This window comes from Sceloporus occidentalis, unplaced genomic scaffold, assembly GCF_023333645.1.
Source record: "Sceloporus occidentalis isolate IW3139 unplaced genomic scaffold, rSceOcc1.0.p SCAF_10, whole genome shotgun sequence".
Taxonomy (NCBI): domain Eukaryota; kingdom Metazoa; phylum Chordata; class Lepidosauria; order Squamata; family Phrynosomatidae; genus Sceloporus; species Sceloporus occidentalis.
In genome coordinates this window covers 26,520,302-26,547,891 of record NW_028316990.1, presented here as the reverse complement: position 1 = coordinate 26,547,891, position 27,590 = coordinate 26,520,302, and the positions used below count along the sequence as shown (strand labels likewise).

General features: G+C 43.2%; 3 protein-coding genes across 9 annotated transcripts in view; 2 read left to right on the top strand and 1 right to left on the bottom strand.

The window, feature by feature from the left end:
- The window catches only part of LOC149306247 (transmembrane channel-like protein 5), a 60,355-nt gene extending 45,729 nt beyond the window's left edge, over positions 1-14,626 (top strand). For all 5 annotated transcript variants that reach the window (XM_089477114.1, XM_089477111.1, XM_089477116.1 and 2 more), the window contains 10 exons: positions 1,317-1,414; positions 2,462-2,557; positions 3,174-3,249; positions 3,741-3,874; positions 4,640-4,813; positions 9,748-9,826; positions 10,692-10,775; positions 12,691-12,789; positions 13,441-13,477; positions 14,486-14,626. In XM_089477114.1, the coding sequence (XP_089333240.1) occupies positions 1,317-1,414; positions 2,462-2,557; positions 3,174-3,249; positions 3,741-3,874; positions 4,640-4,813; positions 9,748-9,826; positions 10,692-10,775; positions 12,691-12,789; positions 13,441-13,477; positions 14,486-14,601 (993 nt within the window). In that variant the 3' untranslated portion in view covers positions 14,602-14,626. The remainder of the gene's footprint in view (positions 1-1,316; positions 1,415-2,461; positions 2,558-3,173; positions 3,250-3,740; positions 3,875-4,639; positions 4,814-9,747; positions 9,827-10,691; positions 10,776-12,690; positions 12,790-13,440; positions 13,478-14,485) is intronic.
- A 475-nt stretch (positions 14,627-15,101) lies between these two features.
- Positions 15,102-24,563, bottom strand: LOC149306246 (glycerophosphodiester phosphodiesterase 1-like). Its single transcript, XM_089477117.1, has 6 exons — positions 24,284-24,563; positions 23,665-23,840; positions 21,632-21,737; positions 19,688-19,780; positions 17,472-17,683; positions 15,102-16,761 (listed from the first exon to the last, which is right to left on the bottom strand). The coding sequence occupies exons 1-6, from the start codon at positions 24,536-24,538 to the stop codon at positions 16,614-16,616; spliced, it is 990 nt and encodes a 329-aa protein (XP_089333243.1). The 5' UTR covers positions 24,539-24,563; the 3' UTR covers positions 15,102-16,613.
- A 741-nt stretch (positions 24,564-25,304) lies between these two features.
- LOC149306245 (centriolar coiled-coil protein of 110 kDa-like) overlaps positions 25,305-27,590 on the top strand; it is a 33,609-nt gene continuing 31,323 nt past the window's right edge. The window contains exons 1-2 of one of the 3 annotated variants that reach the window (XM_089477133.1): positions 25,305-25,546; positions 27,254-27,409. In XM_089477133.1, coding sequence (XP_089333259.1) covers positions 27,269-27,409 — 141 coding nt within the window. In that variant the 5' untranslated portion in view covers positions 25,305-25,546; positions 27,254-27,268. The remainder of the gene's footprint in view (positions 25,547-27,253; positions 27,410-27,590) is intronic. The other 2 variants (XM_089477130.1, XM_089477134.1) reach the window with 2 other exon arrangements.

The window sequence follows — 27,590 nt, the reverse complement described above, 5'->3', positions numbered from 1 at the left end:
TAGACTCCCAGTGAAACATGAACAATTTATGGCCTTTTTTTCTTTTCTCACTGTAACCTGAAAGGTAATGCCTGTTACAGGGTATATATACCGATGTGGGCAGGCAAAAGCTATGAGTGGCAGGGGTCCCGAAGACCTGCTCTGTAGGCTACGTGGCGCAGGGAGGCGAGGAGGGTGGAGCGGGGCTTCCCCCTTCGCCTCCTCCGCCCCAGGCTGCGCGGCCCTCCTCTTCCTCCTCTGCTCAGTGGAGGAGGAGGAGGGCAGCGCGGTCAAGCGCTGCAACCGGGGTTGTCCCGGTTTTTGGTGGCACCCGGGACGGGAGGGGCCCTGGGCTGCCAAAACCGGTTTCCGGTTGCAGCCAGGTTATGGCAACCCTAAGCATAATGCTTGCCCACACAGGTTCATTGAGCTACCACCTCCATCCACCTTGGAAGACAGCTTCAAAGCTTGGGTCAAATAACAGAATAATGAATAATAACCACAATAATAAAGATCTATTTGGGTTTCATAATTCCATGGATAATGTGTTTGATATAGTTTTATATAGTGCAACAATGTTTGTTTATATATATCCTTTTGTTTATGTTTTTAGAAGTTTTTAATTGATTGTCCTTTTAATTCTGGTCTATGACTGTAATAAAAGATCTTTCCTTTGCTTTAGACTCAACCCACATGGACATTTAGGGGGGATAGAGACCAGCACTTTGTGCTGGCCTGTGGGCAGAGTCATGGCGGAACATCCACATGCTCGATGCTGTGACTCCTCCCCCAGGGCACCATTTTGGTACACTTCCATTTACACGGCGCGTGCCATGATGACGCCACTCTGGCTCATTTGCCCGTCCTTCCCTTCCTCCTCCTCAACCCAGCCTTTTCCTTGGAAGAAAGCTGAACAGTGGAGGAGCCTTGCAGGGCAACTGTCCTCCTCCTTGGCAGAGGAGCCTTGCAGGGTGAGCATTCACCCTTCCTCCTCCTCCTCTACCTAACCCCCTCCTCAGGAGGAGGCCAAGCGGTGGAGGAGACTTGAGCCATTCCACATCCTCATGGGCCGCCCAGAATCCCTTGGTGGGCTGCATGCGGCCCCTGGGCCACCATATGTTGTGCAGGCTGCCTAGGAGAATTCATGTGACTTTTGCATTGCTATCTGACCTGTGCCAGAATAGAGCATAATCTCCTAAACTGAGCATTTCTTCATTCTTCTTCCGTATTTTGGTCCTTAAGGTATTCCTTTACTCAGGCTGTGGGACTTTATAGAAGCAAGTGTTAGGGAGAGGTGTTCTGTTTTCTAACTGATTCTTTCCCTCACATCTTACTAGTGCTGGGAAACCCTGGTTGGCCAGGATATATACAGATTGCTTGTGGCTGACTTCATCTGTTGCCTACTGGGTTCTTTTTTTGGAGAGTTTTTACAACGGTATGTTTTCACTTCTCTGTGCTCATGTTGTCCTTCTGTGCTTATTATATATTTTTTCACTACAAAGGGGAATCTGAAATTTTGAGATGGTTTAGTTCAAGGATGGATAGATTCCCTTTGATCTACTATGTTTTGCTAGAAGGCTGATACCCACTAACCCCATTACAATGGGTCACCAGGTAGAATCATAGAATCGGAGAGTTGGAAGAGACGGCAAGGGCCACCCAGTCCAACCCCCATCTGCCATGCAGGAAATCTAAATCAAAGCATTCCTGACAGATGGTCATCCAGCCTCTGCTTAAAAACTTCCAAGGAAGGAGACTCAACTACACTCCGAGGAAGGAGTGTGTGCTCCACTGTGGAATAGCCCTTACTGTCAGGAAGTGCCTCCTAATGTTGAGGTGGAATCTCTTTTCCTGTAGCTTGCATCCATTGCTCCAGGTCCTGTTCCCTGGAGCAGCAGAAAACAAGGTTACTCCCTCCTCAATATGACATCCCTTCAAATATTTAAACAGGGCTATCATATCACCTCTTAATCTTCTTTTCTCCAGGCTGAACATCCCCAGCTCCTTGTGTAAGGAGGATCATTGTAGTGTTACTAGCTTTAAAATTCTGAGTATATGACCAATGGCTAGTTCAGCAGCAAGAGGAGCTGTTAGACAGTGCTCTTCCCTGCTTGTAGACCTTTATAAATAATGGTTAATAATAATAATAATAATAATAATAATAGACCCTGGATGTATAGTTCTTTGTGTTAACTTGGATTGGGAGCTGCCTTGAGTTCTATTTTGTGAGAAAGATGGGATCTAAATTAAATAAATAGTAACATCCTGGTTAGAACCAATGGGGTGTGGTGGTTTGAGAGTTGGACTACAACCCTGGAGACCAGTGTTCAAATCCCTGCTCAGCCATAGAAACCCACTGAGTGGCCTTGGGTGAATCACACACATTCAGTCCCAGAAAACCTTGTGATAGGGTTGCATTAGGTCACTGTAAAGCACACAACTATATCCTTTGCAATTCAAATTTATTCCATGCCACTTTTAGAATCGTTGGGACTAAATGCTGTAAAAAACTTGGCGTGCCAGAATTTGATATTGCGCGAAATGTTTTGGATTTGATCTACGCTCAGACTTTAACGTGGTGAGTTAAAATAATACTGTTCAGAAAGCCTTTGTCAGAACATCTCTGTGATCTCCAAAAGCACTTTTAAATCACTCCTAGAGCTTGGATGCAGGTAGTTACTTCTAATTACATAATTCCTTTACTGGTGCAGTATAATGTAATTCAGTGAGGGACACAGCACGCCTTCTTTTAATGTTACTAATTTTGCCGAGTTCCTTTTAAAATTGCAGGCATGTAGTCCAATTAAATGGTGAAGGAAGAATATGGCTGTGTTCAAGTGTTGACTTGGGCTCTGCTGTAGTCAAAATCTGAGGCAAGGGGACTAGGAAGAGGCCACAGGCCAACAACCTGAATAATTCATTTTAAAAAAATACATAACTCAAAGTAACTGGACATTGTGATAAAAATAGTTACTTTTTAAAAAGATTGCAGCTATGTTGGTAATAAAGTTCTTTGAAGGGCCTTGGAAATATAACTGTGACTGATTCCTTTTTAAAAGCGGTAGTACAAGCTCTGAACTGTATTCCAGAAGGTTTTGAAATAACAGCTCTCTTTGTCTTTATTTTCTACTTATAACTAATATTGTACAAACAGAAACTGGTATCAGGTCTTCCTGCCCTTTTCTTTCCTGCAGGATTGGCATTTTCTTCTCACCTTTGCTCCCAGCCATTCAGATGATATCATTTTTCATTATATTTTGTGTGAAAAAGGTATGCTATATTTCCCTAAGGCCTCTTGCCAAGTTTAAGTTCTGTGCTTCTCTGTGTTAAGGCACTTACAGTTCTAGGTAAGTTCTTAGGACTCAGTAGAAATTTGTTTGTTTAATGAAATAGTCCAATCTTTCCCAGTTCTGTAGATGTTTACCTAGAAAGAAATCTCCTTAATATCCATGAGACTTTATTCCCTGGTAAATGGGTTCATGTTTACACCTGTAAACTAATAGTCACCTCCCCTTTCCTGGAGAAAGGTAGAGGGGTAGAAGTATCCCACACAAACCCTTCCCCATCCTGGTGTCCTCAACTGTAACTCCCACTGTTTCAGCTGGCATGGCCATTGCTGATGTAGATCAGCATATCTGGAGCGTGCAAGGTTTTGCATGGTGGTACAGGGAGACTAAGTCACATCTGATTCAACAGAGTGCCTGTGGAGTTCACATTGTGCATCCTGAAATGTCTGTCATTTTCCTCTTTTGTTCTGAAAGGTCAGCCTCATGATGAACTGTCAGCCGCCTCGCAAAGCTTGGAGAGCTTCCCAGATGAACACCATCTTTGTCTTCTTGCTGTTTTTCCCCTCCTTTGCAGGTGTTCTTGCTGTCATAGCAATCACTGTCTGGAGGTACAAAAATCAATTTGCTTTGCCCAGGTGACTTTAATGCCGTACTCATTATTTTAGCTCCACTGTTTGCGGAGCTGTTGGGCAAGATGCTCAAGGGAAGGGTTCCTCCTTCCCAAGGCGCCACACTTCTTCCTTGCTGTTGGTGTCCTTTCACATGCCTTCTCCCCAAGGCCCAATCTGCACCACAGTTCAGGTGGAAAGCCCATAGGAAGGCTGCTACTCTTTTCTTCCTATCACTGTCCTTTAGCAGAAAGAGGACAGCTGAAGGAGATGGCAAAGAAGTGGAGTAGCAAGGCCAGGGGTCCTGGGCCAGGGTGGTCCAAGACACTTTGCTGGCTGAATCTAACTTCAGGATTCTGAATACTAGAGGAAAGGGTCCTCCACCATGCCTGAGGATAGTAATTTATAACTACTAGTGTATAATCTATGATTCTATGATTCTAATTTGAGGCAGAGAGTTTGATGAGAGGCTGCCAGTCAGTAGTGTGTGAGGTGGACCATTTATATGAAACAGCTCCTTCGTATCCGTGCAGATCTTCTTTTTATCAACCCACTCATGGAAGCATTTATGGTGAATAATGGGAGTTTTAGTCTAGCAATATCTGAAGGGCCACATGTTCACCATCTCTGATTTAGAATGAAACAATTATAATATTGTACCATGACTATCATTATTAATAATAAAAACATTGTGTGTGTGTGTATATATATATATATATATATATATATATATTAAAAAACACATTTTTTTCCTTCTTTTCCCAGGCTGAAGCCTTCTGAAACATGTGGTCCTTTCCGAGGCCTCAAAACTATCTTCGAGGCCATTTCTGGCTGGGTGGCAGTACTCTCCAGTTATCCAGGCTCTGTTTGGGTTGTTTGGATTTATCGCAATTTAATTGAAAGTGTGCACTTCTTCTTCATCCTCTCCATCATAGTACTGTAAGTGTTTGTATGGAAATGTCTTAAGCCAGTGTGGAATGGTGGCTAGGGTATAGGACTGGCACATAACAATGGCAAACCTCCTCTGAACAAATCTTGCCAAGAAAAACCCATGATAGGTTCACCTTAGGGTCGTCATAAGTTGGAAACAATTTGAAGGCAAACAACTATAACAATAATAACAGGCACATATGAGACTGGATGGATGGATTTAGCTATTCTCTTTCAGCCTGAGCTGCCTTATGAAGTTGTAGTGTAGAGTGAGGAAGTGTTATATGTGCAGTCTTTCATTGCAAGAAACATGAATTATAAATGTAATGAATAAATAATTAAGTTATGCTCTGATTCCCTTCATGGCAGTCTTCATAAGTGAACAGAGCTGTTACCACCAACGAAAGAAGGAAAGATAGGAAGGAAGGAAAATATTATGTGTTAGTGACAGACAAAAAATGTTTTTTCAAGTTAAAAACAGCTTTTTAAAAAATGGGGTTGTAATGTCCCTCTTTCAGCTTTCTAAACTGAAACAAACATGATGTGAGAAGTATGATTTGCTTAGCTGGAAGAGTCTTGCTTCGCATGGTTGTAGGAAGCCATGCAAGGTGGCCCAGAGGAGGCTTTATGTAGAGTAGGGTTAGTTGTCTGGATGAGGCCGTCAATAGGATGCCTGGCATGTCTGCATGGAATAGGCTTGGCATAGTTGACCACAGTAAGCCTAGTTTAGTAGTCGAGGGGAGGCTTGGTGTGCCTTCTGAGCCACCAGGAAACATCACAGATGGCCCCAGCTGGTGATCTCAGTGGCTGTATGTCCCTTGGTGGGGCCTCAAACCACATGTGCTGCCTGGGAAACAGACCAGTGGCAAGAGATGCTCCATGTGGTCCTTAGTTCTGGTGGTGGAGGAGGTAGTGGTCTCTTTAGAAGGCAAAGCATTCACTTCAATTGCTGCAGAACTGGCAGAAGAGGGTGAAGCAGAATGTTATCCACCTGAGTAATGAGTTGTTGATAGTTATCAAGAACAGTCATCAGGGACGTAGCTAAGGGGGGGGGGGTTCAGGGGTCCGGATCCCCCCCCTTAAGCAGGAGAGAAAAGGGTGCTTGTTGGAGCGCGCACGCGCATGCGCGCACACCCAACCCAATCAAACTCCAGAGAGAGCCCCACTTGCTGTCCTCTTGGCTTCATGAGGAGCAGAAGTGGCGCCCTGGCCCCTGGCGTTTGTTTGGAGCTGTGCGCAGGCACACGCACGCTCCAGCAAGCACCTTTCCTCTCCTCCTGACCAGTGCCCGCCCCTAAACTTTTTGCGGGGCCTGAGGGGGAGGAGCCAAAAAGCCCTGGAGGAGAGGGAGGGAGGGACAGGAGGCTGCATCAGGCTGCATCCACACTCAAGAAATAACCAGCGATTTAACTCTTTTGTGGCTCTTGGCTATGGAATTCTGAGAGTTAGAGTATGCTCTGGGGTCCAGATATTGACGCTTGGCTCCATTCTGGCTCATGGCTATGGAATTCTGGGAGTTGGAGTATGCTCTGGGGTCCAGATATTGACGCTTGGCTCCATTTGGCTCATGGCTATGGAATTCTGGGAGTTGGAGTATGTTCTGGGGTCCAGATATTGAGGCTTGGCTCCTTTCTGGCTCATGGCTTTGGGATTCTGGGAGTTAGAGTATGTTCCGGGGTCCAGATATCCAGGCTTGGCTCTATTCTGGCTCATTGCTATGGAATTCTGGGAGTTAGAGTATGTTCTGGGGTCCAGATATTGAGGCTTGGCTCTTTTCTGGCTCATGGCTATAGGACACATCCTACATTTCAGACTTCTGCCTAGAAGGAATTTCAAAAGTCCTCATTTTTTGTAAGATGAGCAGATGTCCTCCTTTTCTAGGACGTGTCCTATGTTTCAACCCTCTGGCCTGGATGAATGTAAAAATGTCTTCCATTTTTGGTAGGATAACACACGTCCTCCTTTATCCAGGATACGGCACACATTTCAACCCAGGAGCAATGTCAAAACATCCTCCATTTTATCAGGGTGACCAGACATCATCCTTTATCCAGGACACGTCCTACTTTTCTGCCCAGGAGGAATTTCAAAACATCCTGCTTTGCCAGCCTTTCCTTGAGGCTGAGAGTGTGTGACTTCCTTGCCTAGTGGGTCTTCTTGGTTTGTTCAGAGAGTTTGCCTTTGCCAGCCTTTCCTTGAGGCTGAGAGCGTGTGACTTCCTTGCCTAGTGGGTCTTTTTGGTTTGTTCAGAGAGTTTGCCTTTGCCAGCCTTTCCTTGAGGCTGAGAGCGTGTGACTTCCTTGCCTAGTGAGTCTTCTTGGTTTGTTCAGAGAGTGTGCCTTTGCCAGCCTTTCCTTGAGGCTGAGAGCGTGTGACTTCCTTGCCTAGTGGGTCTTTTTGGTTTGTTCAGAGAGTTTGCCTTTGCCAGCCTTTCCTTGAGGCTGAGAGCGTGTGACTTCCTTGCCTAGTGAGTCTTCTTGGTTTGTTCAGAGAGTGTGCCTTTGCCAGCCTTTCCTTGAGGCTGAGAGCGTGTGACTTCCTTGCCTAGTGGGTCTTCTTGGTTTGTTCAGAGAGTGTGCCTTTGCCAGCCTTTCCTTGAGGCTGAGAGCGTGTGACTTCCTTGCCTAGTGGGTCTTTTGGTTTGTTCAGAGAGTTTGCCTTTGCCAGCCTTTCCTTGAGGCTGAGAGCGTGTGACTTACTTGCCTAGTGGGTCTTCTTGGTTTGTTCAGAGAGTTTGCCTTTGCCAGCCTTTCCATGAGGCTGAGAGTGTGTGACTTCCTTGCCTAGTGGGTTTTCTTGATTTGTTCAGAGAGTGTGCCTTTGCCAGCCTTTCCATGAGGCTGAGAGCGTGTGACTTCCTTGTCTAGTGAGTCTTCTTGGTTTGTTCAGAGAGTGTGCCTTTGCCAGCCTTTCCTTGAGGCTGAGAGCGTGTGACTTCCTTGCCTAGTGAGTCTTCTTGGTTTGTTCAGAGAGTGTGCCTTTGCCAGCCTTTCCTTGAGGCTGAGAGCGTGTGACTTCCTTGCCTAGTGGGTCTTTTTGGTTTGTTCAGAGAGTTTGCCTTTGCCAGCCTTTCCTTGAGGCTGAGAGCGTGTGACTTCCTTGCCTAGTGAGTCTTCTTGGTTTGTTCAGAGAGTGTGCCTTTGCCAGCCTTTCCTTGAGGCTGAGAGCGTGTGACTTCCTTGCCTAGTGGGTCTTTTTGGTTTGTTCAGAGAGTTTGCCTTTGCCAGCCTTTCCTTGAGGCTGAGAGCGTGTGACTTCCTTGCCTAGTGGGTCTTTTTGGTTTGTTCAGAGAGTTTGCCTTTGCCAGCCTTTCCTTGAGGCTGAGAGCGTGTGACTTACTTGCCTAGTGGGTCTTCTTGGTTTGTTCAGAGAGTTTGCCTTTGCCAGCCTTTCCATGAGGCTGAGAGTGTGTGACTTCCTTGCCTAGTGGGTTTTCTTGATTTGTTCAGAGAGTATGCCTTTGCCAGCCTTTCCTTGAGGCTGAGAGTGTGTGACTTCCTTGCCTAGTGGGTCTTCTTGGTTTGTTCAGAGAGTGTGCCTTTGCCAGCCTTTCCTTGAGGCTGAGAGCATGTGACTTCCTTGCCTAGTGGGTCTTCTTGGTTTGTTCAGAGAGTTTGCCTTTGCCAGCCTTTCCATGAGGCTGAGAGTGTGTGACTTCCTTGCCTAGTGGGTTTTCTTGGTTTGTTCAGAGAGTTTGCCTTTGGTGACTTGGGTGTGTGCGAGTGTGTGCCTTCAAGAGGTTTTCTTGGGAGGTTTGTTCAGAGAGGGTTTGACTTTGCCATCCTCTGAGGCTGAGAGAATGTGACTTGCCCAATGGTTTTCAGGGATTTGCCTTCACCTTCCCTTAAGGCTGAGAGAGCATGACAAGCGCTGTGATATCCCTTGTGCACCGCACAATTTGGACATGATGCATACATAAGCCATATCATCGACACATACCCCATGTAAGATATTTAGCCTTCTCTGATGGAGAGAATCAGATTTTCATTGAATCCTGGTCTCCAGAGTCATAGAATCCTAGAGTTGGAAGAGACTGCAAGGGCCACCCAGTCCAACCCCTTTATTCTGCCATGCAGGAACTCTCAATCAAAACATCCCCATTGACAGATGGTCATCCAGCCTCTGCTTAAAGACCTCCAAAGAAGGAGACTCTGCTGCACTCTGAGGAAGGAGTGTGTTCCACTGTTGAACAGCCCTTACTCTCAGGAAGTTCCTCCTAGTCTAACACACAAAGCTATATCCCAACCTCCTATCCAGGAAGAATGTCAAAATGTTCTCCATTTTGAGCATGACTGAGAAACATGAATTTATATTGTTTTTTATTAATGTTTTTGGCTTTTAGTTGGGTGTGTTTTCCATTTTTGAACATCCTACAATTTGTCCTACATTTTGTCGTGCATCATGTCCTACATTTTTCCTACATTTTGTGTCTTGGGGGGGTCTTAGCATCTCAAAATGGTGGCACTTAGTCTGGACCCCCCCCCCCCCTTCCCAAAATCCTGGCTACGTCCCTGCAGTCATTCTAGGAATACTAAAGGAACAATCCACAACACATGCATTTATTCCTTGTGCCGACCACATTTTACAGTCTTACAAAATCATAGAATAGCTGAGAGAGAACTCAAGGGCCATCCAGTCCAACCCTTTCTTATGCAGGAACACACAATCAGTGCATCCCTGACAGATGCCCATTCAGCCTCTGTTTAAAAACATCCAAAGAAGGAGACTTCTACTTTCTTGGATCTCTGAACTAATCCGAAATAACTTTCCAAACTCTGATATAAAGATAGGAAGTTCCGTTTCTTGCCTGCATTGAATCTGTTCAGATTCAGGTAGAGAAAATATTATTAAAATAAAACCTAACCTTTTAACAAAATTAAGCAGTTAATAAGAAGATGAGACATAAATAAAAAGCTGTCTTTAATTTCTCAACTCTGTTTTAGGATTATCACATACCTCTACTGGCAAATTATAGATGGACGGAAAATAATGGTTAAACTACTGCAAGAACAGATTGTCAATGTAAGTAAGTTGTTTAAGGGCTGCTACCCCAGAGTCTGTGCATCAGACATGAATGAGGGCCGTGATTTGTTCTTTTTGTATTCTGGAAGACAGGGTTTGCCCTGACCATGCTTGTATAATTCTATGATTCTTCATTTGTTTTGCTGATCTTCATACAACTCAGGCTTGCATCCTTCTGAGGAGGTCGCTAAAATGAGTACCCAGCTTTTTGGGGGCAATTAGTTTACACTTTGTAAACTGCTTAGGGAGTGCTTAAGTGCACTGATAAGCGGTATAGAAATGTACTTGCTATAAAGCTTATCTCTCTTTATGTCTGCCCCCTCTCTGTCTTTCTCCCTCCCTCCCCAACCCCCTTCCCTATCCACATGGCCCTGTGATGTCCATTCTCCTGTCTAATTCAAAATGCATTGAAATTTATGGCAGCCATATAATTATTTGACTGCTCTGAGGATGGACCACTTGCAGTCCTCAGGCTAGTTTCAAAACCTCAACAAGTATCTGTTCCCACTGAGAACTTGGGGGATGAATTGGATTAGAGGAGGAGAGTTCACAGAATCATAGAATCAGAGTTGCTCTAGTCTGCTCCCAGTCCCTCCTTAAGCTGCTATTTTCCTTTGAAGGTGATTTTTGGAGTGAATGACAATATGTTTTTGGACTGGAGCAATGCAGCTGCTTTTCCTTCAGAGTAGTGGCACATTTTTAAGTACACTTAAATGTTTAAGAAGTACATTTATTGTTATATCTGGTTTGACCTGAACGTGGTCCATTTTGTAAGGAAGGAGAAAAGCAATGCCATGCAAAGTATAAATTTAGAATATTTTCCTTCTCTACATCCTGTAATATTCAGATGTTTCTTGATTTGCAGGAAGGCAAAGATAAAATGTTTCTGTTGAAGAAGTTGCATGCTCTACAAGCATCTAAACTCCCTGATCTGGGGGAGCAGCCAGAGGTTAGTTCCAGGAATACAGGCTTTTGAAATGTTGCTTTGTTCATTATAAAAGGGGGCAAGAGAGGGCTTTCCCCCACCCTATACAGTACAGAGTGCATATGCATGCATTTGGAAAACCACATGGCTTGGAAAGTGAGGCCTATACTTTTTCAGTTAGTAATGGAGAAATGTTCCTTCCTACAATCAAAATAATGTATTTTTTGTAGCAACCAAGCTAATACCCTCCAAAGGTTCAGGACTACAGCTCACATCATCCCTACCCAGCCTGGCTATGGGCTTTTTTCTAATCACTGTATAAAAGTAGATCATTTTCATGGCCAAGTCTAGATTTGAAGGGAGTTTGAGGAAAGTGGATTCTGGTCAGATCCCTCTTTTTTCAGTGCATCCTGGGGGGTTTGCAGGGCTACACAGTGGCAGCATTCCAAAATATGATGGATGGCTGGATTTGAGAATGCGTCATTTCCCCACAGTGCTCAAAACTGATGTCAGATAAGGAATTAAAGGAGTGTCTAGATCCAGCTACCTGCTCCTGGGCCAGGAAACTCCAGTGAGTTCTGCTTGAAGGGGCCCAGATTATAGCCATTTTAATAATTAGTCAGTTCTGCATTTATATAAGTACAGAAGGCAGTATAATTGTTGTTCCTTAGTGTTGCCAGACGATGGAGATAGTGGACTCGGGAACCTACATAGTGCCAAATAGCAACCTACATTGTAAATAAGTCTTTTAAAAAAACAATTTTCATACCATACCATACCATACCATACCATACCATACCATACCATACCATACCATACCATACCAAAGACATGCTTGTATTTGCAGTGGTTACCATGCATGTAGTGTAGGTCAGTCTGCAGGTCCTGGGTGGCTTGATGGGTCTGCAGTATCAGCATAGTTTGTGTTATGATATGGGAAAACACAGGGAAGAGGTTGCTATTACACTCTGGTCCTTCTAGTTGGCCACTGTAGAAACAGTATGTTGAGCTAGATAGGCCATTTATCTGATCCAAGATTGCTCTTCTTATATTTGTATGATTTGGGGACTAGGACTAAATTCACAGCCCTGCAGTCTCCTTGATTCAGGTTACCCAATTCATATAAGCAGCGGTTGGCTTGATCCAGCACACAGCAGGGAGTGGTGTAGGGTCCTGATTTACCTACAGCTAGGCCTTGATAAATCTTGGCAGCATCCCTTGCTAGCCTCTTAGCCTAGAACGTGATAATCACCTTTATTCCTTGATGTATATATACTACGGAACATATAAAGGGACTAGTAAATATAGAAAGCTTGATGTAGGATGGAAGAATTTCCCACAAACTGAGTCCCCCTTTATCTTTCTTGCGACACTGTTTACAGTGATGGAAAGAGCAGTAGGTAGAATCGGGCAGTTCTGTTTGTAACTTCAGTGCCTTTTGCAAATTCACAGAGGTCTTCCTTTGCCCCACTCTTTAAGCATACTAGGTATAGCATCTCATCCTTGCCTACTGACCCTGTAACTTGTAAGACCCCAAGAGTGCCTCTGTTAGCATAGCGTGCATCCCCCCCCCCCACTGCATTTTAGGGTCTTCCTATCTCATATCTGGAGATATTTATGTCCTTTCAGGACACTAAGTCAGATTCCCTGGGGAAAAGGAACATGACCCGAGACATGTGCACCTCCCAACAGTATTATTCTTGAACCGAAGAAAATAAAGGGCTATGCCTCAGTGGCATTTGCTCTGCCTACAGAAAATCTAGTCCTTGGCTTTCCTAAGTAGGGCTAGGAGACGCCTGAAACCTTGGCAAAGTGCTACTTGTTAGTTTAGACAATACCAAGGTCCAAAGTGTGATCAAAAATGGACACTGTGTGTCTAGTCATTCACACCCAGTTAAGTATTCCAGGTATACCTGATCTTGGCATTTTTTTCTTCCAGAGACACTCATCTGCTCACCAGCTGCCTGCCCACCAAATGCGTTTTCCATTGCCCAACGCTATTGAGAGCTCTCCAAGAACAGAAAGAGACTATGCTGTGGTAAGATTGCACACACTTTGGGTCACTTGTGTTCAGTTACTGTATTGTGAATCATGTGCATTTCTTTGCAGCCTTCCAAACCTGTGCCACCTGTTTAGGTAGCATAAAAGAGAGGGAAGTTGTCAGGGTAGAGTTTAGAAGTTGTGTAATGATAGTTCCTTGGGATGGGGTCATATTCTGGAGTTCTCCTATGATCTTCTTTTTGCATAATGGTAATAAAGGATAGTTCTTGTCAAGAAAACCTCATTTTGGGAGACTTTGGTAGCCCCCCTGGTAAGCAGTAATACATATGTGGGCATTAAAACCTATCTGGCAGCTGTTTATACCTCACCCAAATCTGTCAGTCCTTTCATTAAAACACCAGTCAGCAGCAGTTGTTCTGTTCACTACTTCAAATGAGAGTTTTGCTTTAGTTTGCTCAGATACCAAAAGGGGTGTGAGAAGTTACTAAGATGCGTTCTGTAATTGATTTGGCATAAAATAGAAGCAGAGAGATTGACCTGTTTCCTGGCTGGTTAGATAACATGGGGAAATGAAAGATTCTAAAGCATGCTTGTTTTAAATGTGTCAAACTAAGAAATCCCTGATTTGTGTGTGTGTGTGTTTTTAAGTAAGCATGTTAAATTATTGTTACACCTCTTTCCCTTTTAGCCTGCCAGAACATCTGAAATGACCAGCTTCACTCATGGTAAGCAACAAACTAGGCATACTTAGGCAGGTATCAAAATTGGAAAACCTACTTCTCTTCCACGTAAATAATTCTTCATAGAGGCATAAGCAGGGCCAAATGCATGGGCCAAACCCTGTCTGCAAACATTAGATTCTAACTAGAGTAAGGTCTGAAGCCACCTTGTTCAAGACACATTACACTCTCTTAGGGAGCTGAAACTCTAGACCCAAATATTCATCTTTAAATAATAGCAGCAGAATTGACAAACACCTCTGAGGACAAACAGTAAATGATGAAATGTTCAGCATGAAACCAGCTCAGAGTCCCAAACTCTGTTTTTTAATGTAAATGATGGGTTAAGCATGCATGAATAATATAACTTTGGCCTTGAGATCTATGAATACAAAGGACTTGGAGGAGGTAACCCAAAAACCACAGATATAGTGCATAGAAAAGGGTTGTGGGGATTTGTCTTGTAGTCTAATCTGCAATGATGAAGGATTCCGCTTGGCTCCACATTTATGTGGATGAGTAACTGTAGCTCTTGCTGCATGTAAGCTTTTTCATGCAGTTTCAGGATCTGGACCATTATTGCATAATAGTGGCTTCCTCCATACCTCTCTTCATGCTGTCAAAGTACCTCCACTCTTTTCCCAAAGGAGATGGTTATAAAAGTGTGCCTTTTGTCAAACTGTTTTTTTCCAGCATAACAAAAGGCATGCTTTTATTACCACATCTTTCAGGGTAGGAAGGAAGTGCTACAAAGAGATGGAGATGGCCTGTTATATTTTGCCTTTCTCTTCTCATGCAGTAAGGCTCCATAGATTACTTCTCATCCTCAGGTGTCCAAATATATGTGTGGGTTGTGGCAGGTGAATCAAGGGGGCTGTGTATCACCAAGGACAGAAGCATAAATGCAGCCACTTTACATTAAAGAACGCCTCCTCGGTCCATAATCTGATTAGGAGTGTTTTGTATTTAATATGATCATACCACTGCTTTAGCATGCCTTTCTTTTGGCTACAGGGGTTAGAGAGGATGGCCAGTCAGCCAGAAATGTTGGGATTTCGGAAACTTTAGCTTTAGCTTTGAGAGCCAGGCAAGAGGCTGAATGGGAAATGGATGGTGAAGAAAGCACATGATGCAAGATGCAAAAAAGCAGCTCTTCTGATCCAGAACTTTGGTATTTGCACTAACAGGATCTATACAACTTCAGACATTAAATGGAAAAATAACCCAACCTTTTTTGTATCAAAAATGGCACTTTAACTTGACGCAGTTTTGCTTTATTTTTGAAAATACAGACTGATGACAGGATGAAGCTCATCACCAAACCAAAAATTACTTTTCCTAAAGTGCTTGATTTGTAGGTGAGATAAAGACACATTTTCAACAGAATTCTTATTGTGGATTATTGTAACTTCCCTTTTGAGAATTGCCAAGGCTTGCTCTGCAAATGTTTGTTACAATCTACCTGACTTGCTTTATTTTTGCTGTTCTAGTGAGATTTTTTAAAATTAAACAGCAATTTATAAGAAATGTAGGTCTGATTATGTATTTCTTGATTGCTATTCAGTTGTGGGCGGGGGAAAGGATAATGAGTAACAATCACATCATGCACAAAACAAATGTGGCAACTCTGACTTTGCAGCTGCATACTTTAAATCAGCTGATGAGGATGCTTTTATTTTTCTGTACAACAGTAGTAGCATTTTTGGTTGCCAGCTGGTCCATCCTCTGTTCCCAAAGTACCCACGTCTTGTAAACAACAAAAACTGAGCAATGCAGAAGCCAGTTACTTTCTCTGTGCCCAGTTCCTTATTCATGTAAAAGTTCAATATAAAGCTTATTTATGACACTTAATGAGAGACCAGCATTGAAATGCTCCTCCATCTCAAGATGTTAATTAGAACATATCATATCTTTATCAGTGGATGAGATTGTCTGATCTGACTAATAATTCTGTTCCACCGAGACCATTGTGGTATTTTAATGCATGATGACCCAGATGGAAATTACAAGAAATTGGATGTACACTCACCATAATATGCTTTGAAACCAACATTAACACCAACATCTCCTGATGGGTGTCCTTTATGACAGTATATTGAAACATGCCCCACTCAACACTTTCTTGCAGGGCAGGACACTCCATTGCGCGTGGCTATAAATCATATAGACAAACAATGTGGGAAACGGTAAGGTATGGTTTGTATGCACTCCACAATAAGCTTTAGGTCACCCTGAATCACAGACTTGCACATCCAGAGGAGTGGCTTCTTTGAAATCAAGTGGAACTGCACATATCATAATGCCCTTTATGCAAGGTAAAAGGCACAAACCTGAGTACAATACAGTCTTTACAAACCTAGTTAAAAATTCAAAGACATAGCTGTGTGAGTCTGGAAAATCGATATGCAAAGAGATCTTGCAGCACCTTTGAGACTAACTGAAAGAAGTTGGTAGCATGAGCTTTTTTTCCTCACGTAGGCTCAAGTCTACTATCAATTTCTGCCTTTCAGTTAGTCTCAAAGGTCCTGCAAGACCCCTTTGCATGCTGTTTCAAAATGTGCTAGATCTGTATCACAAACCTTGGGTTTTGTGCTGTTTCTCATTGCATAGTATTATAGTTTTGTTTTCCTTGACAACTGCAGCCTCATCAAGGTGGGAGAAGATACAATCTGGTTGTAGCTGTTTCTGTCTTAAAGGAGTATAAAGTGTCCCCCTTCCTTACTGTTCCTTTACTAAGTACCAACTAATTAATGTGTTTCAAGTTACATCAGTGATTTGTGAAAGTCAAGTATCAAGCTGTTTTCAAGCTGCTTTTCTGGGCTAAGTGTAAATCCCCTGAAGATCCAGCACACATATTGTCCCAAGTCTATAACTCAATATATATTGGGGGGGGGGGGGGGGGATCTTTAGGCCTTACAGCTATATCTTTTCAAGATTTTCCATTTTTTTAAAGATTAGAAATTATTGTAATGTTAAAATCTTAATCCATGATGGAAGGACACAATCTGATGCAATCTGATGTAATAATTCCATCTCAAGAACTTCAGTGCATCTTTGATCTTATGAATCCTAGATGTTCCAGTGGTTTTGAACTTCAGTCTGCCTAATAAAGCAAACACAGAAGGATCCAGTAAGGCCAGAACTAATAGTGAGGGTCACAGTCCTCTACTAAGCTATCAGTGATATAGCTGCATTGGAGAACATTTTCATAGTAAATTTTTTCAGCAAATGTGTTCACTGTCCAAGCAACAACTTGAATTCCTTTAGATGACCACTGTTGCACATACTCCCTAAAGGAGACAAGAAAAAATGATGTGAGAAGATGACTACATTGTGACTAGAATAAAACACAAAGGCCCCATACAGACAGGCCAAAATAAAGCTGCTTCGGGTCACTTTGGAGGTATGCTGTTTAAATTATGCATGCGTCCTAAGAGTCCGGAAGCCATTCCAATGCCACACTAAGGCCTGGAGTGTGGCTTTGGTCTGGCCTCTGGATTCTTAGGATGCATGCATCATTTAAACAGCATACCTCCAAAGTAACCCAAAGCACTAATGAAGGCTCAGAAAACCCATGTGTGTGAGTTCACTGATGACCGCTTTAAGAACTACAGTTACAGGTAAAAAACTTGTCCTTTCCCCCAGAATGCCAGGCACTGGCACTATAATTGGGCACACTGTTTCTCTCCTAGAAACTTGAGGGACTGGCAGCTGATGCCTCAGGGATCAGCATTGGTCCATGGGCCACACTTTTGACTAGCACTGACTTAGAGGATATTAGAGGAACAATGAAACATTTATAGTACTTATAAACATGAAAAGGTATTTAAACACATCCTTGAGTAAAATAGCCACATACTTTTTACAATAGCTCAATATAAATCCTATGGTTGAAATACACTGTTTTGGTATCTCTGTAAAGACTCACTCTGAGGTATGGCTACACTCTTCTCCCAACCCTTTGAAAGTTGTATTATCTGAGGTCAAGGTTTCTACTTACTGTGAAACATAATTTTTCTGTATCAGAAAAACTGAAACTCCACATAAGTGCCATAGAAAATTGTGCATGCTCCAGTCTAAAACAACATCCAATGCCATCATGAGATAGTGTTTCCAAAAGGATTCATAGCGAGGCTTCCCATCTCCAAAGTGACTAAAGCTCCATGGTCTGTGAGTTAGAGCAGTTATAACATTCCTATCAGCTTGTCTCATCTAAAAGACAAAGGAAATAAACTAGGATAAATAATGCATCTTGTCTAAAACTCAGATGCTGTGTTGGAAATGACATTTGCGATTTCAATCTTGACTCTAATATTTATTAAAATATTTATATCCCATCCCTGCCTAGGATGTCATATCATAAAATCAATTTGACTGGTTTAGAAAATTAAAAAAGGGATTGAAAGTGACTAAAAGTGACCAAAAGCATGTTAAACAATTTAACTAATTATGCTTCCAAGCCCTAGGAAGCCTGACTGGTAACAAAATGACTCCAGCATTTAGCACCTTATCAGGTCTCATAAGAAGATCAGCTTTAGATTCAGAAGAAGGACAAAGGCGTCAGGACACAAAGCACCCTGATCTAGAAAATGACACGGATGTGGCCACTACAAGAATGGAGGCAACAAGAACTGAGTTCATATAGTTCAAGTGGTGAGCTATACATCATGGGTAGGCTGATGCAACATGCACTGGGGATGAAACTAGCCAGGTTTCAATAGTGCAAGTCATGGCTGGCATATGACTCCAAGAGGACTACCTATATAGGAGCCCTGGTGGCGCAGTGGTTAAATGCCTGTACTGCAGCCATTCACTCAAAACCATAAGGTTGTGAGTTCAAGACCAGCAAAAGGGCCCAAGCTCGACTCAGGCTTGCATCCTTCCGAGGTCGCTAAAATGAGTACCCAGACTGTTGGGGCAAATTAGCTTACTTGCTAATTAGCTTACTTGCTGCTCACCGCTATGATCTTTGGAATAGCGGTATATAAATAAAACAAATTATTATTATAAGGGAGAGGGACAATCTCCATTGTTGGTTGTTGGCAAAGCACTTTGATTGTCTGTATAGCACTGTGAGTATTCAAGACAGATACTCTGTATATCTTCGTCTATACTTTGGAACAAGATTAAAATGCTCATTGAATGACTCTTGCTGTCCTGCAATTCATTCTCCAAGAGAAGCAGCAGTCTGCGTGGGAGGATTTTTCCTGTGCAGCTTGGAGTCAAACTCTTCCCAGAGACCATCTGCTAGGCGTTTCTGCCTACATGCATCAACTTTGCATGTGTGTATGTTAGACTCCGCATGTCTGCATACCCAACAATCTAAGGCAGGGTTCTTAATCTGGGGTGCCCGCATCCCCAGGGGGTGTGAGATGGAATTTCAGGAGGTGAGACAAAGAGAAGCTCATGTGCTTGAGTAACGAGTGAGTTACGAGTCATCACCCTGCCAGATGACAGTGTGCTTTGAGAAGTGGTAGTAGGTGGTTCTGTGCACTGATGGGACATGTACAATGCTTGGAAATGAATCTGGCATTTCTGTATTGATGAAAAAGAAGATTCCAGACTTGCAAGTTACCCATTGTTTTCTTCAGCAGCATGCTTTGACATAAAAAACATTGCCCCTAAATTTGAAGAAAATCCTTAATACTGAAGATCATCAACTGGATCAGGGGGCATGCTTTGAACCATCACATCTTCAAACTAGTTTGTGAGAATCTGGGCAGTGAGTATTCAGTTTTCTTTTTGTCTGTTGATTGTCATGAGGACAAGCTTTAATCTGAACCTCAGCAGGAAATCAAAGGTTTTTTTGGAGGAGCATGGATGTGATCTGGTTTCGGCATTGGAATCACAGCAAGTCACCAAAATGCTGGTTTACATTGCTGACATTTTCACTCGTAGGAATGATCTGAATGTTTCTCTTCAAGGGAGAGAGATAAACATATTGAAGACTTGTGAATAGTTGAATGCCTTCAAATAAAAGTTACCTCTTTGGCACCGAAAAATGAAGAAAAGCAGTCTCCCAAATTTTCTAGTGTTTAAGTAACACCAGAAGTCATTACACGCTGAAGGCTAATTAAGTATAATATATTGCCCACCTTCCCCTGCATCCATATATGTAACAGATACTACTTATGTTTGTATGCAACATTGAAACTGTCCAAGTAAAAATCTTCACCAAATATTAAGTAATGATACAATTCCAAATGGAAACTTTACCTTATAGACAACATCTGGCATGAAAGAGCAGACGACACTAGTATTGTACAGCCGAGGATATTCCAGGTAAAGATGTTTTAGAGCTGTAACTGCCTGTCACAAAATAAGTTACATGAAAGATCTGTAAAGCACTGAAAAATGAATGTAAGTGTTAGAATGAAGATAGAAAGGAATATATACAGTTTGCCCTTCCCTTACACGGGGGATCCGTTCTGGATCCTCCCGCGTAAAGGAAAAAACGCAGATGCTCAAGCCCCATTCAAATGAACAGGGCTCATGCCCGCAGCGGCGGCGTGCGGGGTGTATGCCGCAGGAGCGCACGCCATTGTTTCCTTCTCTTGCGCGCCTCCCTCACTTCTGTTGTGGCTTCCAGCGTATGCTGGAATCCACGTAAAACACGCTTGCATACAACGCGGGGTGCACTGTACCTGCTTTACACTCCTTATTTTGATACACAGCTACTGCGAGCATTTGCAGGACATTATCACACAAGCTCTGCTCTTGCCACAGTCGCATCAGTGAATGAAATGGGGGCATTTGTTGTTGATGACTGAGGCTGTTTCTGCCATCGACATTCCCTTGCACTCTCTTCTGCACTCCCCCTTAATTTCACCTTACTCTCATAGGACCTATCCTGCATGCCTTTTGGGTTTTTATTTTTAACACAGTTCCAGAGATATATTAATACAGTGCGCCCACTCCATAGGCGAGCGCACCATATGCGGCTTCCTGTTTACGTACATAACCACCAATATCAGAACTGCCATAGCAGCAACGTTTCACACCTGAGGACTAATGGTACAACAGCACGGTTGTGAGCTTATTGACGTGTTTTCCCCATCAATTAAAAGGAATGCCCTAATAATGCCTCAAAGCAACAACAAAACAGAGACGACATTGTACAATAAGTATTTCCAAAGGTGCTATTCTCTAGTTTTAATAGTGGATTTAAAGTCTGTGTGATAGTCTCTCTAGTTTAGAGGATGTCTGTTAACTCAAGTTGCTCGCTTACAATATGTGCAACAAGTCAAAAATGAGTAGCTTGGGAAACACAGCACACCAGGCCAGGAGGGTGGAGCTGAAAACGCTAATGTAGGCCCCATACAGACAGGCCAAAATAAAGCTGCTTCGGGTCACTTTGGAGGCATGCTGTTTAAATTATGCATGCGTCCTAAGAGTCCAGAAGCTGCACTAAAGCTGAGCTCCAGTCCTTAAGACTGGATCATGGCTTTGGCACGGCTTCTGGACTCTTAGTACACATGCATCATTTAAACAGCATACCTCCAAAGTGACCCGAAGCAGCTTTATTTTGGCCTGTCTGTGTGGGGCTGTAGTTTAGTGGAAAACATGCTTTTAGACATGCACCCTAAGTTAAACTGGAGAGACAGATTTAAAGAAGGACCTGTAGTTTGGTAGTGGAGTACATGGTTTTCAGTACATGAATCAACTCTTGACATTACCCCTTAAAATTATTTCAGGTAGGCCTGATCTTGGTTTGGCAGTGAGCTACTGTCTTTTAGAGCAAATGGTGCTAGATTCAATAAACCACACGTCTCTCTATATAAAGCAATTCTATATCTCCATGTGATCTACTATGAATCAAGCTTAAGGTTATCAAGTTTTGGAACAGAGAAAGTGGATATCAATTTCCACCATCCCGACATGTAAGAGAATATAATATGCATTTGGAGTTTTTTTAATTACTTTTTCACACATTGCTTTGAATTATCTATTACTGTATTGTCATAAAATATAATGAATGACATAAGTATCACTTATGATGCTCAGTGGCCCCAACAAAGGCTGAAAAGAAGCAGCACAAGAAACTGCATCAAATATTGTTCAAGAAAGATCTCCATCTTGTACAGAGAGTCAAGTGAAAGTCCTCTGCCATGTGTTTCCCCCAAGTATGTGAGGCTTTAGCGCACTATGACAAAAGGGTACCTGATCTGCATGGCCTTTAACATCAAAGTAGATGATAAGGTCATAATGCATACTTTCCAAAACAGCTTCTTTCAGGGTTGGTATTTTCTCTCCACGATAATCCCTCCTGTACAGGGGGAAAAAATGAACATTTCAGCGGTGAGCGTTCCAACAAGAAAATGTCCTATTCAGAAGAAGTGCAAATACTTCCATGAACCTCAATCTAAAAATATACTTCAAGTACCTTAAGGACACTTAAGGTACTTGACACAAGACACTGCTTAGACTTTAAAGTGTCATAAGACTGGAAGTGAGAAACATTTCTTGTTCAGGTCAAGAAGTGAGTGTATGAACAACAACCTGACATGTGAAAAAACTAAAATTATACCAGAAAGCAAGGGTCTTTTTGTACCAAATACATGAACTGTCCTAACTTACGTACAGCTTGAATATCCCTGATTTGAAATGGTATTGGAAGTGTTTTGAAATTTGAATTTTTTTTTGGAGTTTTGGAATACTTATATTTGTATTTATCTACATAATGAGATATATTGGAGATGGGACCCAAGACCCAAGTCTAAACACAAACTTCATTTATGGGCCCATACAGACAGGCCAAAATAAAGCTGCGTTCACTTTGGAGGTGTGCTCTTTAAATGACTCACACATCTTAAGAGGCCAGAAGCTGCGCCAAAGCCACTGGAATGTGGCTTTGGTGTGGCTTCCGGCCTCTTAGGACGCATGCATCATTTAAACAGCACACCTCCAAAGTGACCTGAAGCAGCTTTATTTTGGCCTGTCTGTACTGGCTCTTATGTTTTATATACACCTTATATACATAGCCTGAAGGTAATTTTATACCATATTTTTAATAGCATGAAAGAAAGTTTGTGTATACTGAAAGCAAAGGCGCCACTATCTCAACCATCCATTGTAAGGAGTTTTGGTTTTTGGAATATTTTGGACTTTCAGATAAGACTCAACCTGTGGTATATCCTCCCAAATGCCATGTGTTTAGACGCAAAAGCACACCTTATAGTTATATATAATACTGGAAGTGAGAATGAATTTGGTTGTAAGCAGAAACTATTTGTATCCCACCCTTTCTCCAAGAAGGAACACTCTTCTGCTACACCTTCTGTCAGGCAGAAAGAGAATGTGACTAGCTATGTATTCATTGAGGGTAGTTCTTAATGACTTCTGTGGGGGTCCCCCCCCCCCCCTATATAAATACGCATAGGTGAGGTGTAATGGTTTGAGCATTGGACTATGACTCTGGAGCCTGGGGTTCAAATCCCCGCTCGGCCATGAGGACTCATTGCCTGACACCGAACAAGTCACACTCTTGGCCTCAGAAGGAGGCAAAGGCAATCCTTCCTGTACAAATCTGGAAAAGCAAAACAAAACATGATAGTATCTTATGGGTTTTTTGGGCTCTGTGGCCATGTTCTAGAAGAGTTTCTTCCTGACGTTTCGCCAGCATCTGTGGCTGGCATCTTCAGAGAACGCTGGCATGGAAGAGAGTTGGGTGTGTGTGTGTGTATGTGTATAGCATCCTGGTTAAGGAAGAGTGATTCCCATGTTAATCTGTGTATTATTCTATTGTTGATGGCCAGGCAGTCAATACAATCAATACCCTCTAGGAACAATACACAGATTAACATGGGAATTACTCCTCCTCACCCAGATCACACAGTGTGTGTGTGTGTGTGTGTGTGTGTGTGTGTGTGTATCCACTCTCTTCCAGATCAGCATTCTCTGAAGATGCCAAAGCCACAGATGCAGCTGAAACGTCAGGACGAAACTCTTCTAGAACATGGCCATATAGCCCAAAAGACCCACAAAAAACTATGGATGCCAGTCATGAAAGCCTTTGACTTCCTAAAACATGATAAGGTTTGCTTTAAGTTTGCCTTAAGCTGGAAAGGGCTTGAAGGCACACAACCACAAAACGCATCAGGGCTCATAAGGTGGCAAGACGACGAAAGGAAACATTGACAGAAATGCCACATTTCACCACATGAACGGCCGCGTTTTATGCCTTCCTCACGTACCATAATTTATGTTTCGCAGAGGGATTAAACCGCCTAATCTCAGCGAAGGTCAAATCGCGTAAGTTCCCCGTCCCGTCCGTGGTCCTGTCCACGGTGCTGTCGTGCATCAAGACGGGGACGCCATCGGCAGTGAACTCGAGGTCAATCTCCACACCGGTTGCGCCGTTCTCTGCTGCCTTAATAAACAAACACATAGAATCGTAGAGCTGGAAGAGACCCCAAGAAGGGCCCTGATCCAGTCCATCCCCATTCTGCCATGCAGGAACTCTCAATCAAAGCATCCCCATTGACATGATATGGCCATCCAGCCTCTGTTTAAAGCCCTCCAAGGAAGGAGACACTATCCTTCCTAGAGTAGAATCATAGCATTGGAAGAGACCCCAAAAAGGGCCCTGATCCAGTCCAGCCCCTTCTTCTGCCATGCAGGAACTCTCAATCAAAGCATCCCCATTGACAGATGGCCATCCAGCCTTTCTTTAAACATGAAGGTATGCTTTATATTCCAATTACATTGGGAATAACGCAGATCGATTATAAACCTGCCTATAGATATAAACTATCTATAGCCTTGAGTTAAAGCGGTCTCGAAGCGGATTGCTTTTTGTGTTTGGCTCCCGACCTGCCTGATGGCGGCCAGCGTGTTCTCGGGGGCGTCGTGCCCGGCTCCGCGGTGGGCGATGCGGGCGGGGTTCCCGCGGGGCTGCACCACCAGCTGCGCTCGCTGCGGAGGGACGGGCTCCAGGCTGAAGAGGCGCAGCGCCAAGTAGAAGCCGCCCGCCAAGAGGCAGGAGAGCGCCGCGCTCCGGCTCAGCGCCAGCGTCGCCAACAGCAGCGCCGAGAAGGCGGCCAACAAACCTTCGGAGTAGCAGAACATAGCGGAGGTTGCTGCCGCCCGGGCGGCCGCCCGCCTTAAAATGAAGGCCGAGCGCCAACGGTCACAATCCCCTGCAAGGGCGCCGGACGCTCAGCCAATCGCTGTCCTCGACCCCCTCGACCTCAGCCAATAGAAATCGGGGCTGAGTTCTGAGGCGGAGCTTAGTTCAAGCCCCGCCCTTTGGGCCTCTCAGGTGTTTTGGACTTCAGTTCCCACAATGCCTGGCCTAGTCGAGCTTGGCTGGGGCTTCTGGGAGTTGGAGTCCAAAAACATCTGAGCGAACAAAGGCTGTAGAAATAACCCGGTTTGGCACCGCTTTAACTGCCCTGGCTCAAGGCTACGGCCTGAATAGACTAGAAAGCTGGGCCAAAGCTAACAAAATGAACTTCAAACAGGGAGAAATGTATGATACGGCAGAGAAATGAAATGCACAGATGTGGGATCATGGGAGACACCTGGTTTAAGGAGACTTCTACGTGTGAAAGGGATCTGGGAGTCCAAGTAGACCATAAACTGAACATGAGTGAACAGTGTGATGCTGCAGCTAACAAGGCCAATGCGATTCTAAGCTGCATCAATGGAAGTACAGTGTCTAGATCAAGGGAAGGGAAGCTGTCAAAAGTGTAGTGCGGTAATCTATGATTCCTCCTGAGTTAAAACATATGCAGAGATAGATATAGATAGATAGATAGAGAGAGAGAGAGAGAGAGAGAGAGAGAGAGAGAGAGGGGGGGGGGAAACCCCTCAGCAAGCAGAACTACAACTCCCATCATGCAAAGCGCAGGCTGCCCAGCCCCGTGGCGCGCCTTTGCCTTCTGAGAGGCGTAGTTCTTATTTTACTTTACTGTGGTAACCTAGGAACGGGGCCTCCTCCTCCTCCTCCGCTGCAACGGCTGCTGCCTGCCTGCCTCCTCCCAGAAGCCGAGGCCGCGGAGTGCGGAGGGAAGGGGCCTCGTCCTCAAGGCGCAGAGGGAGGCAGAGGACTAGACTAGGCGCCGGGCGGAGGAGGTGAGCAGCGAGAGGCCAGGCGAGGCCGGGCCGGAGCGGCAGGAAGGAAGGGCCCTCTCCCTCCACAAGGCTCCCGGGGGCAGCAGCGGCAGCAGCAGCAGCCCTCTCTGGCCACCAGGCACCCCTCAGGCACTCTGCCCCCGGAGCCAGGCAGCCAGCCCCCGGTCACTCCAGAGTCGGCCTCGCCTTTCTTCCCCTTAAGCTTCTTTCAAACATTGTTTTAGTTATATGTCCATTATACCTAATTATGTATAGTTTTATTTTATATTATATATACATATATATATATATATATGTATGTATAATTAGATATATGTATATAATAGTTTTATAGATATACCTATAATATAAAATAGTTTTATAGGTATGATATTATATATATATATATATATATATATAATATCATACCTATAAAACTATTTTATATTATACATATATTATATCTATAAAACTATTATATACATATATCTAGTTATATATATATATATATATATATAATATATCATAAGACTATTATAAACATATATTATATATTAGAATATAATATATATCATATCTATAAAACTATTTTATATTATAGATATATTATATCCATAAAACTATTGAATACATGTATCTAATATATATCATATCTATAAGACTATTATAAATATATTTGGTAAGATCAGCAGCTATATATATATATATATATATATATACACACACAGACACACACACACTATTCCATATATATATATATATATATGGAATAGTGTGTGTGTGTGTGTGTGTGTGTGTCTGTGTGTGTATATATATATATATATATATATATCTGCTGATCTTACCAAATGGCTGATCATTTGTGCGTTGTGTGCGGATGAAGTAAATGGACACTAAATTTGAGCTTTAAACATTCATGAGAGCCTTCTGTGACGTTAACTCTCTTGTTGTGACAACCTGCCATAGGTTTTCAGATGAGATTCCATTATTCATTGATCAGCTGAACAGTATTGGAAGGGTTTCATAGGGAAATGGATAGATCATGCTGGACACATGGATGGGAAGAGTTTATTAAACAGGGGCGATGATTCTTATATAGATTGAGAGGTCATGAGAGTGGCCGTTGTTATTTATATATGCATCTAGAACAGGCTACTTTCCCACAGCTTCCAGAGGTTTTGGGCCATGGATCCCAGCACATCCACAGATTCCTTATCCACGGATGCAACCACCCATAGCTTGAAAGTAGTAAAAAAACAACACCAACACAATAATTCCCAAAAGCAAACTTGGATTTTGTTCTACTGTGCCATTAAATATAATGGGACTTGAGCATCTGTGGATTTTGGTATCCATGGGGAGTCCTGGAACCAAAGCCCAGCTGATGCCAAGGGAACTGTTGGCCTACTCTATTCCTGATCAGTTACTCCTACTATGAGTCCCTGAATGTCTGATGGCATGGGAACATGCAACCCCAAGTCTATCCTTTTGATACATAACATCTCCTTTCTATGAATGCTTTGGAAAGGACGAGGTATTCCTGCATAGTTTCCTTAGCTTTACAAAAAGACTACAGTCCCTTGGGCAACATCTGACACTGAAAGTTGTAAACCAGTAGTTGTGTTCACCGAAAGGGCAAGGACATAACCTAGCAGCCGTATAGCGTTTTGCTAGTCTGAGTCTCAGTTCTGGATTTGTTGACGAACAAAGCATTCTCTCTCCATTTAGCCCAACCAAATTGAAATGGAGGTCTATGAGATGTTCTGCAAGAGACAGCTTGATCTGATCCAAGGAGAGTCAGCCTGGAGAGGAACTTCCCCACCTACTCAGCACAAACATATTTCATGTATTCATTTCAATGGCATTGCTGTGCTTTCTCCTCTGGTAAGATCTCTTTCTCATATCAGTTATGATAGTAACCTTTGTATAGGTCTGTTAAAACTACTGTTACTTTCTTACTTTGTTTTCAGAGAAAATGCTCTTTTTTATTTCCGCAGTGTGTTTTGGACCCTTGAATCTACCTCAGTTCACAGCAACCCTGTGTATGAGACATCTCCAAGCCCCC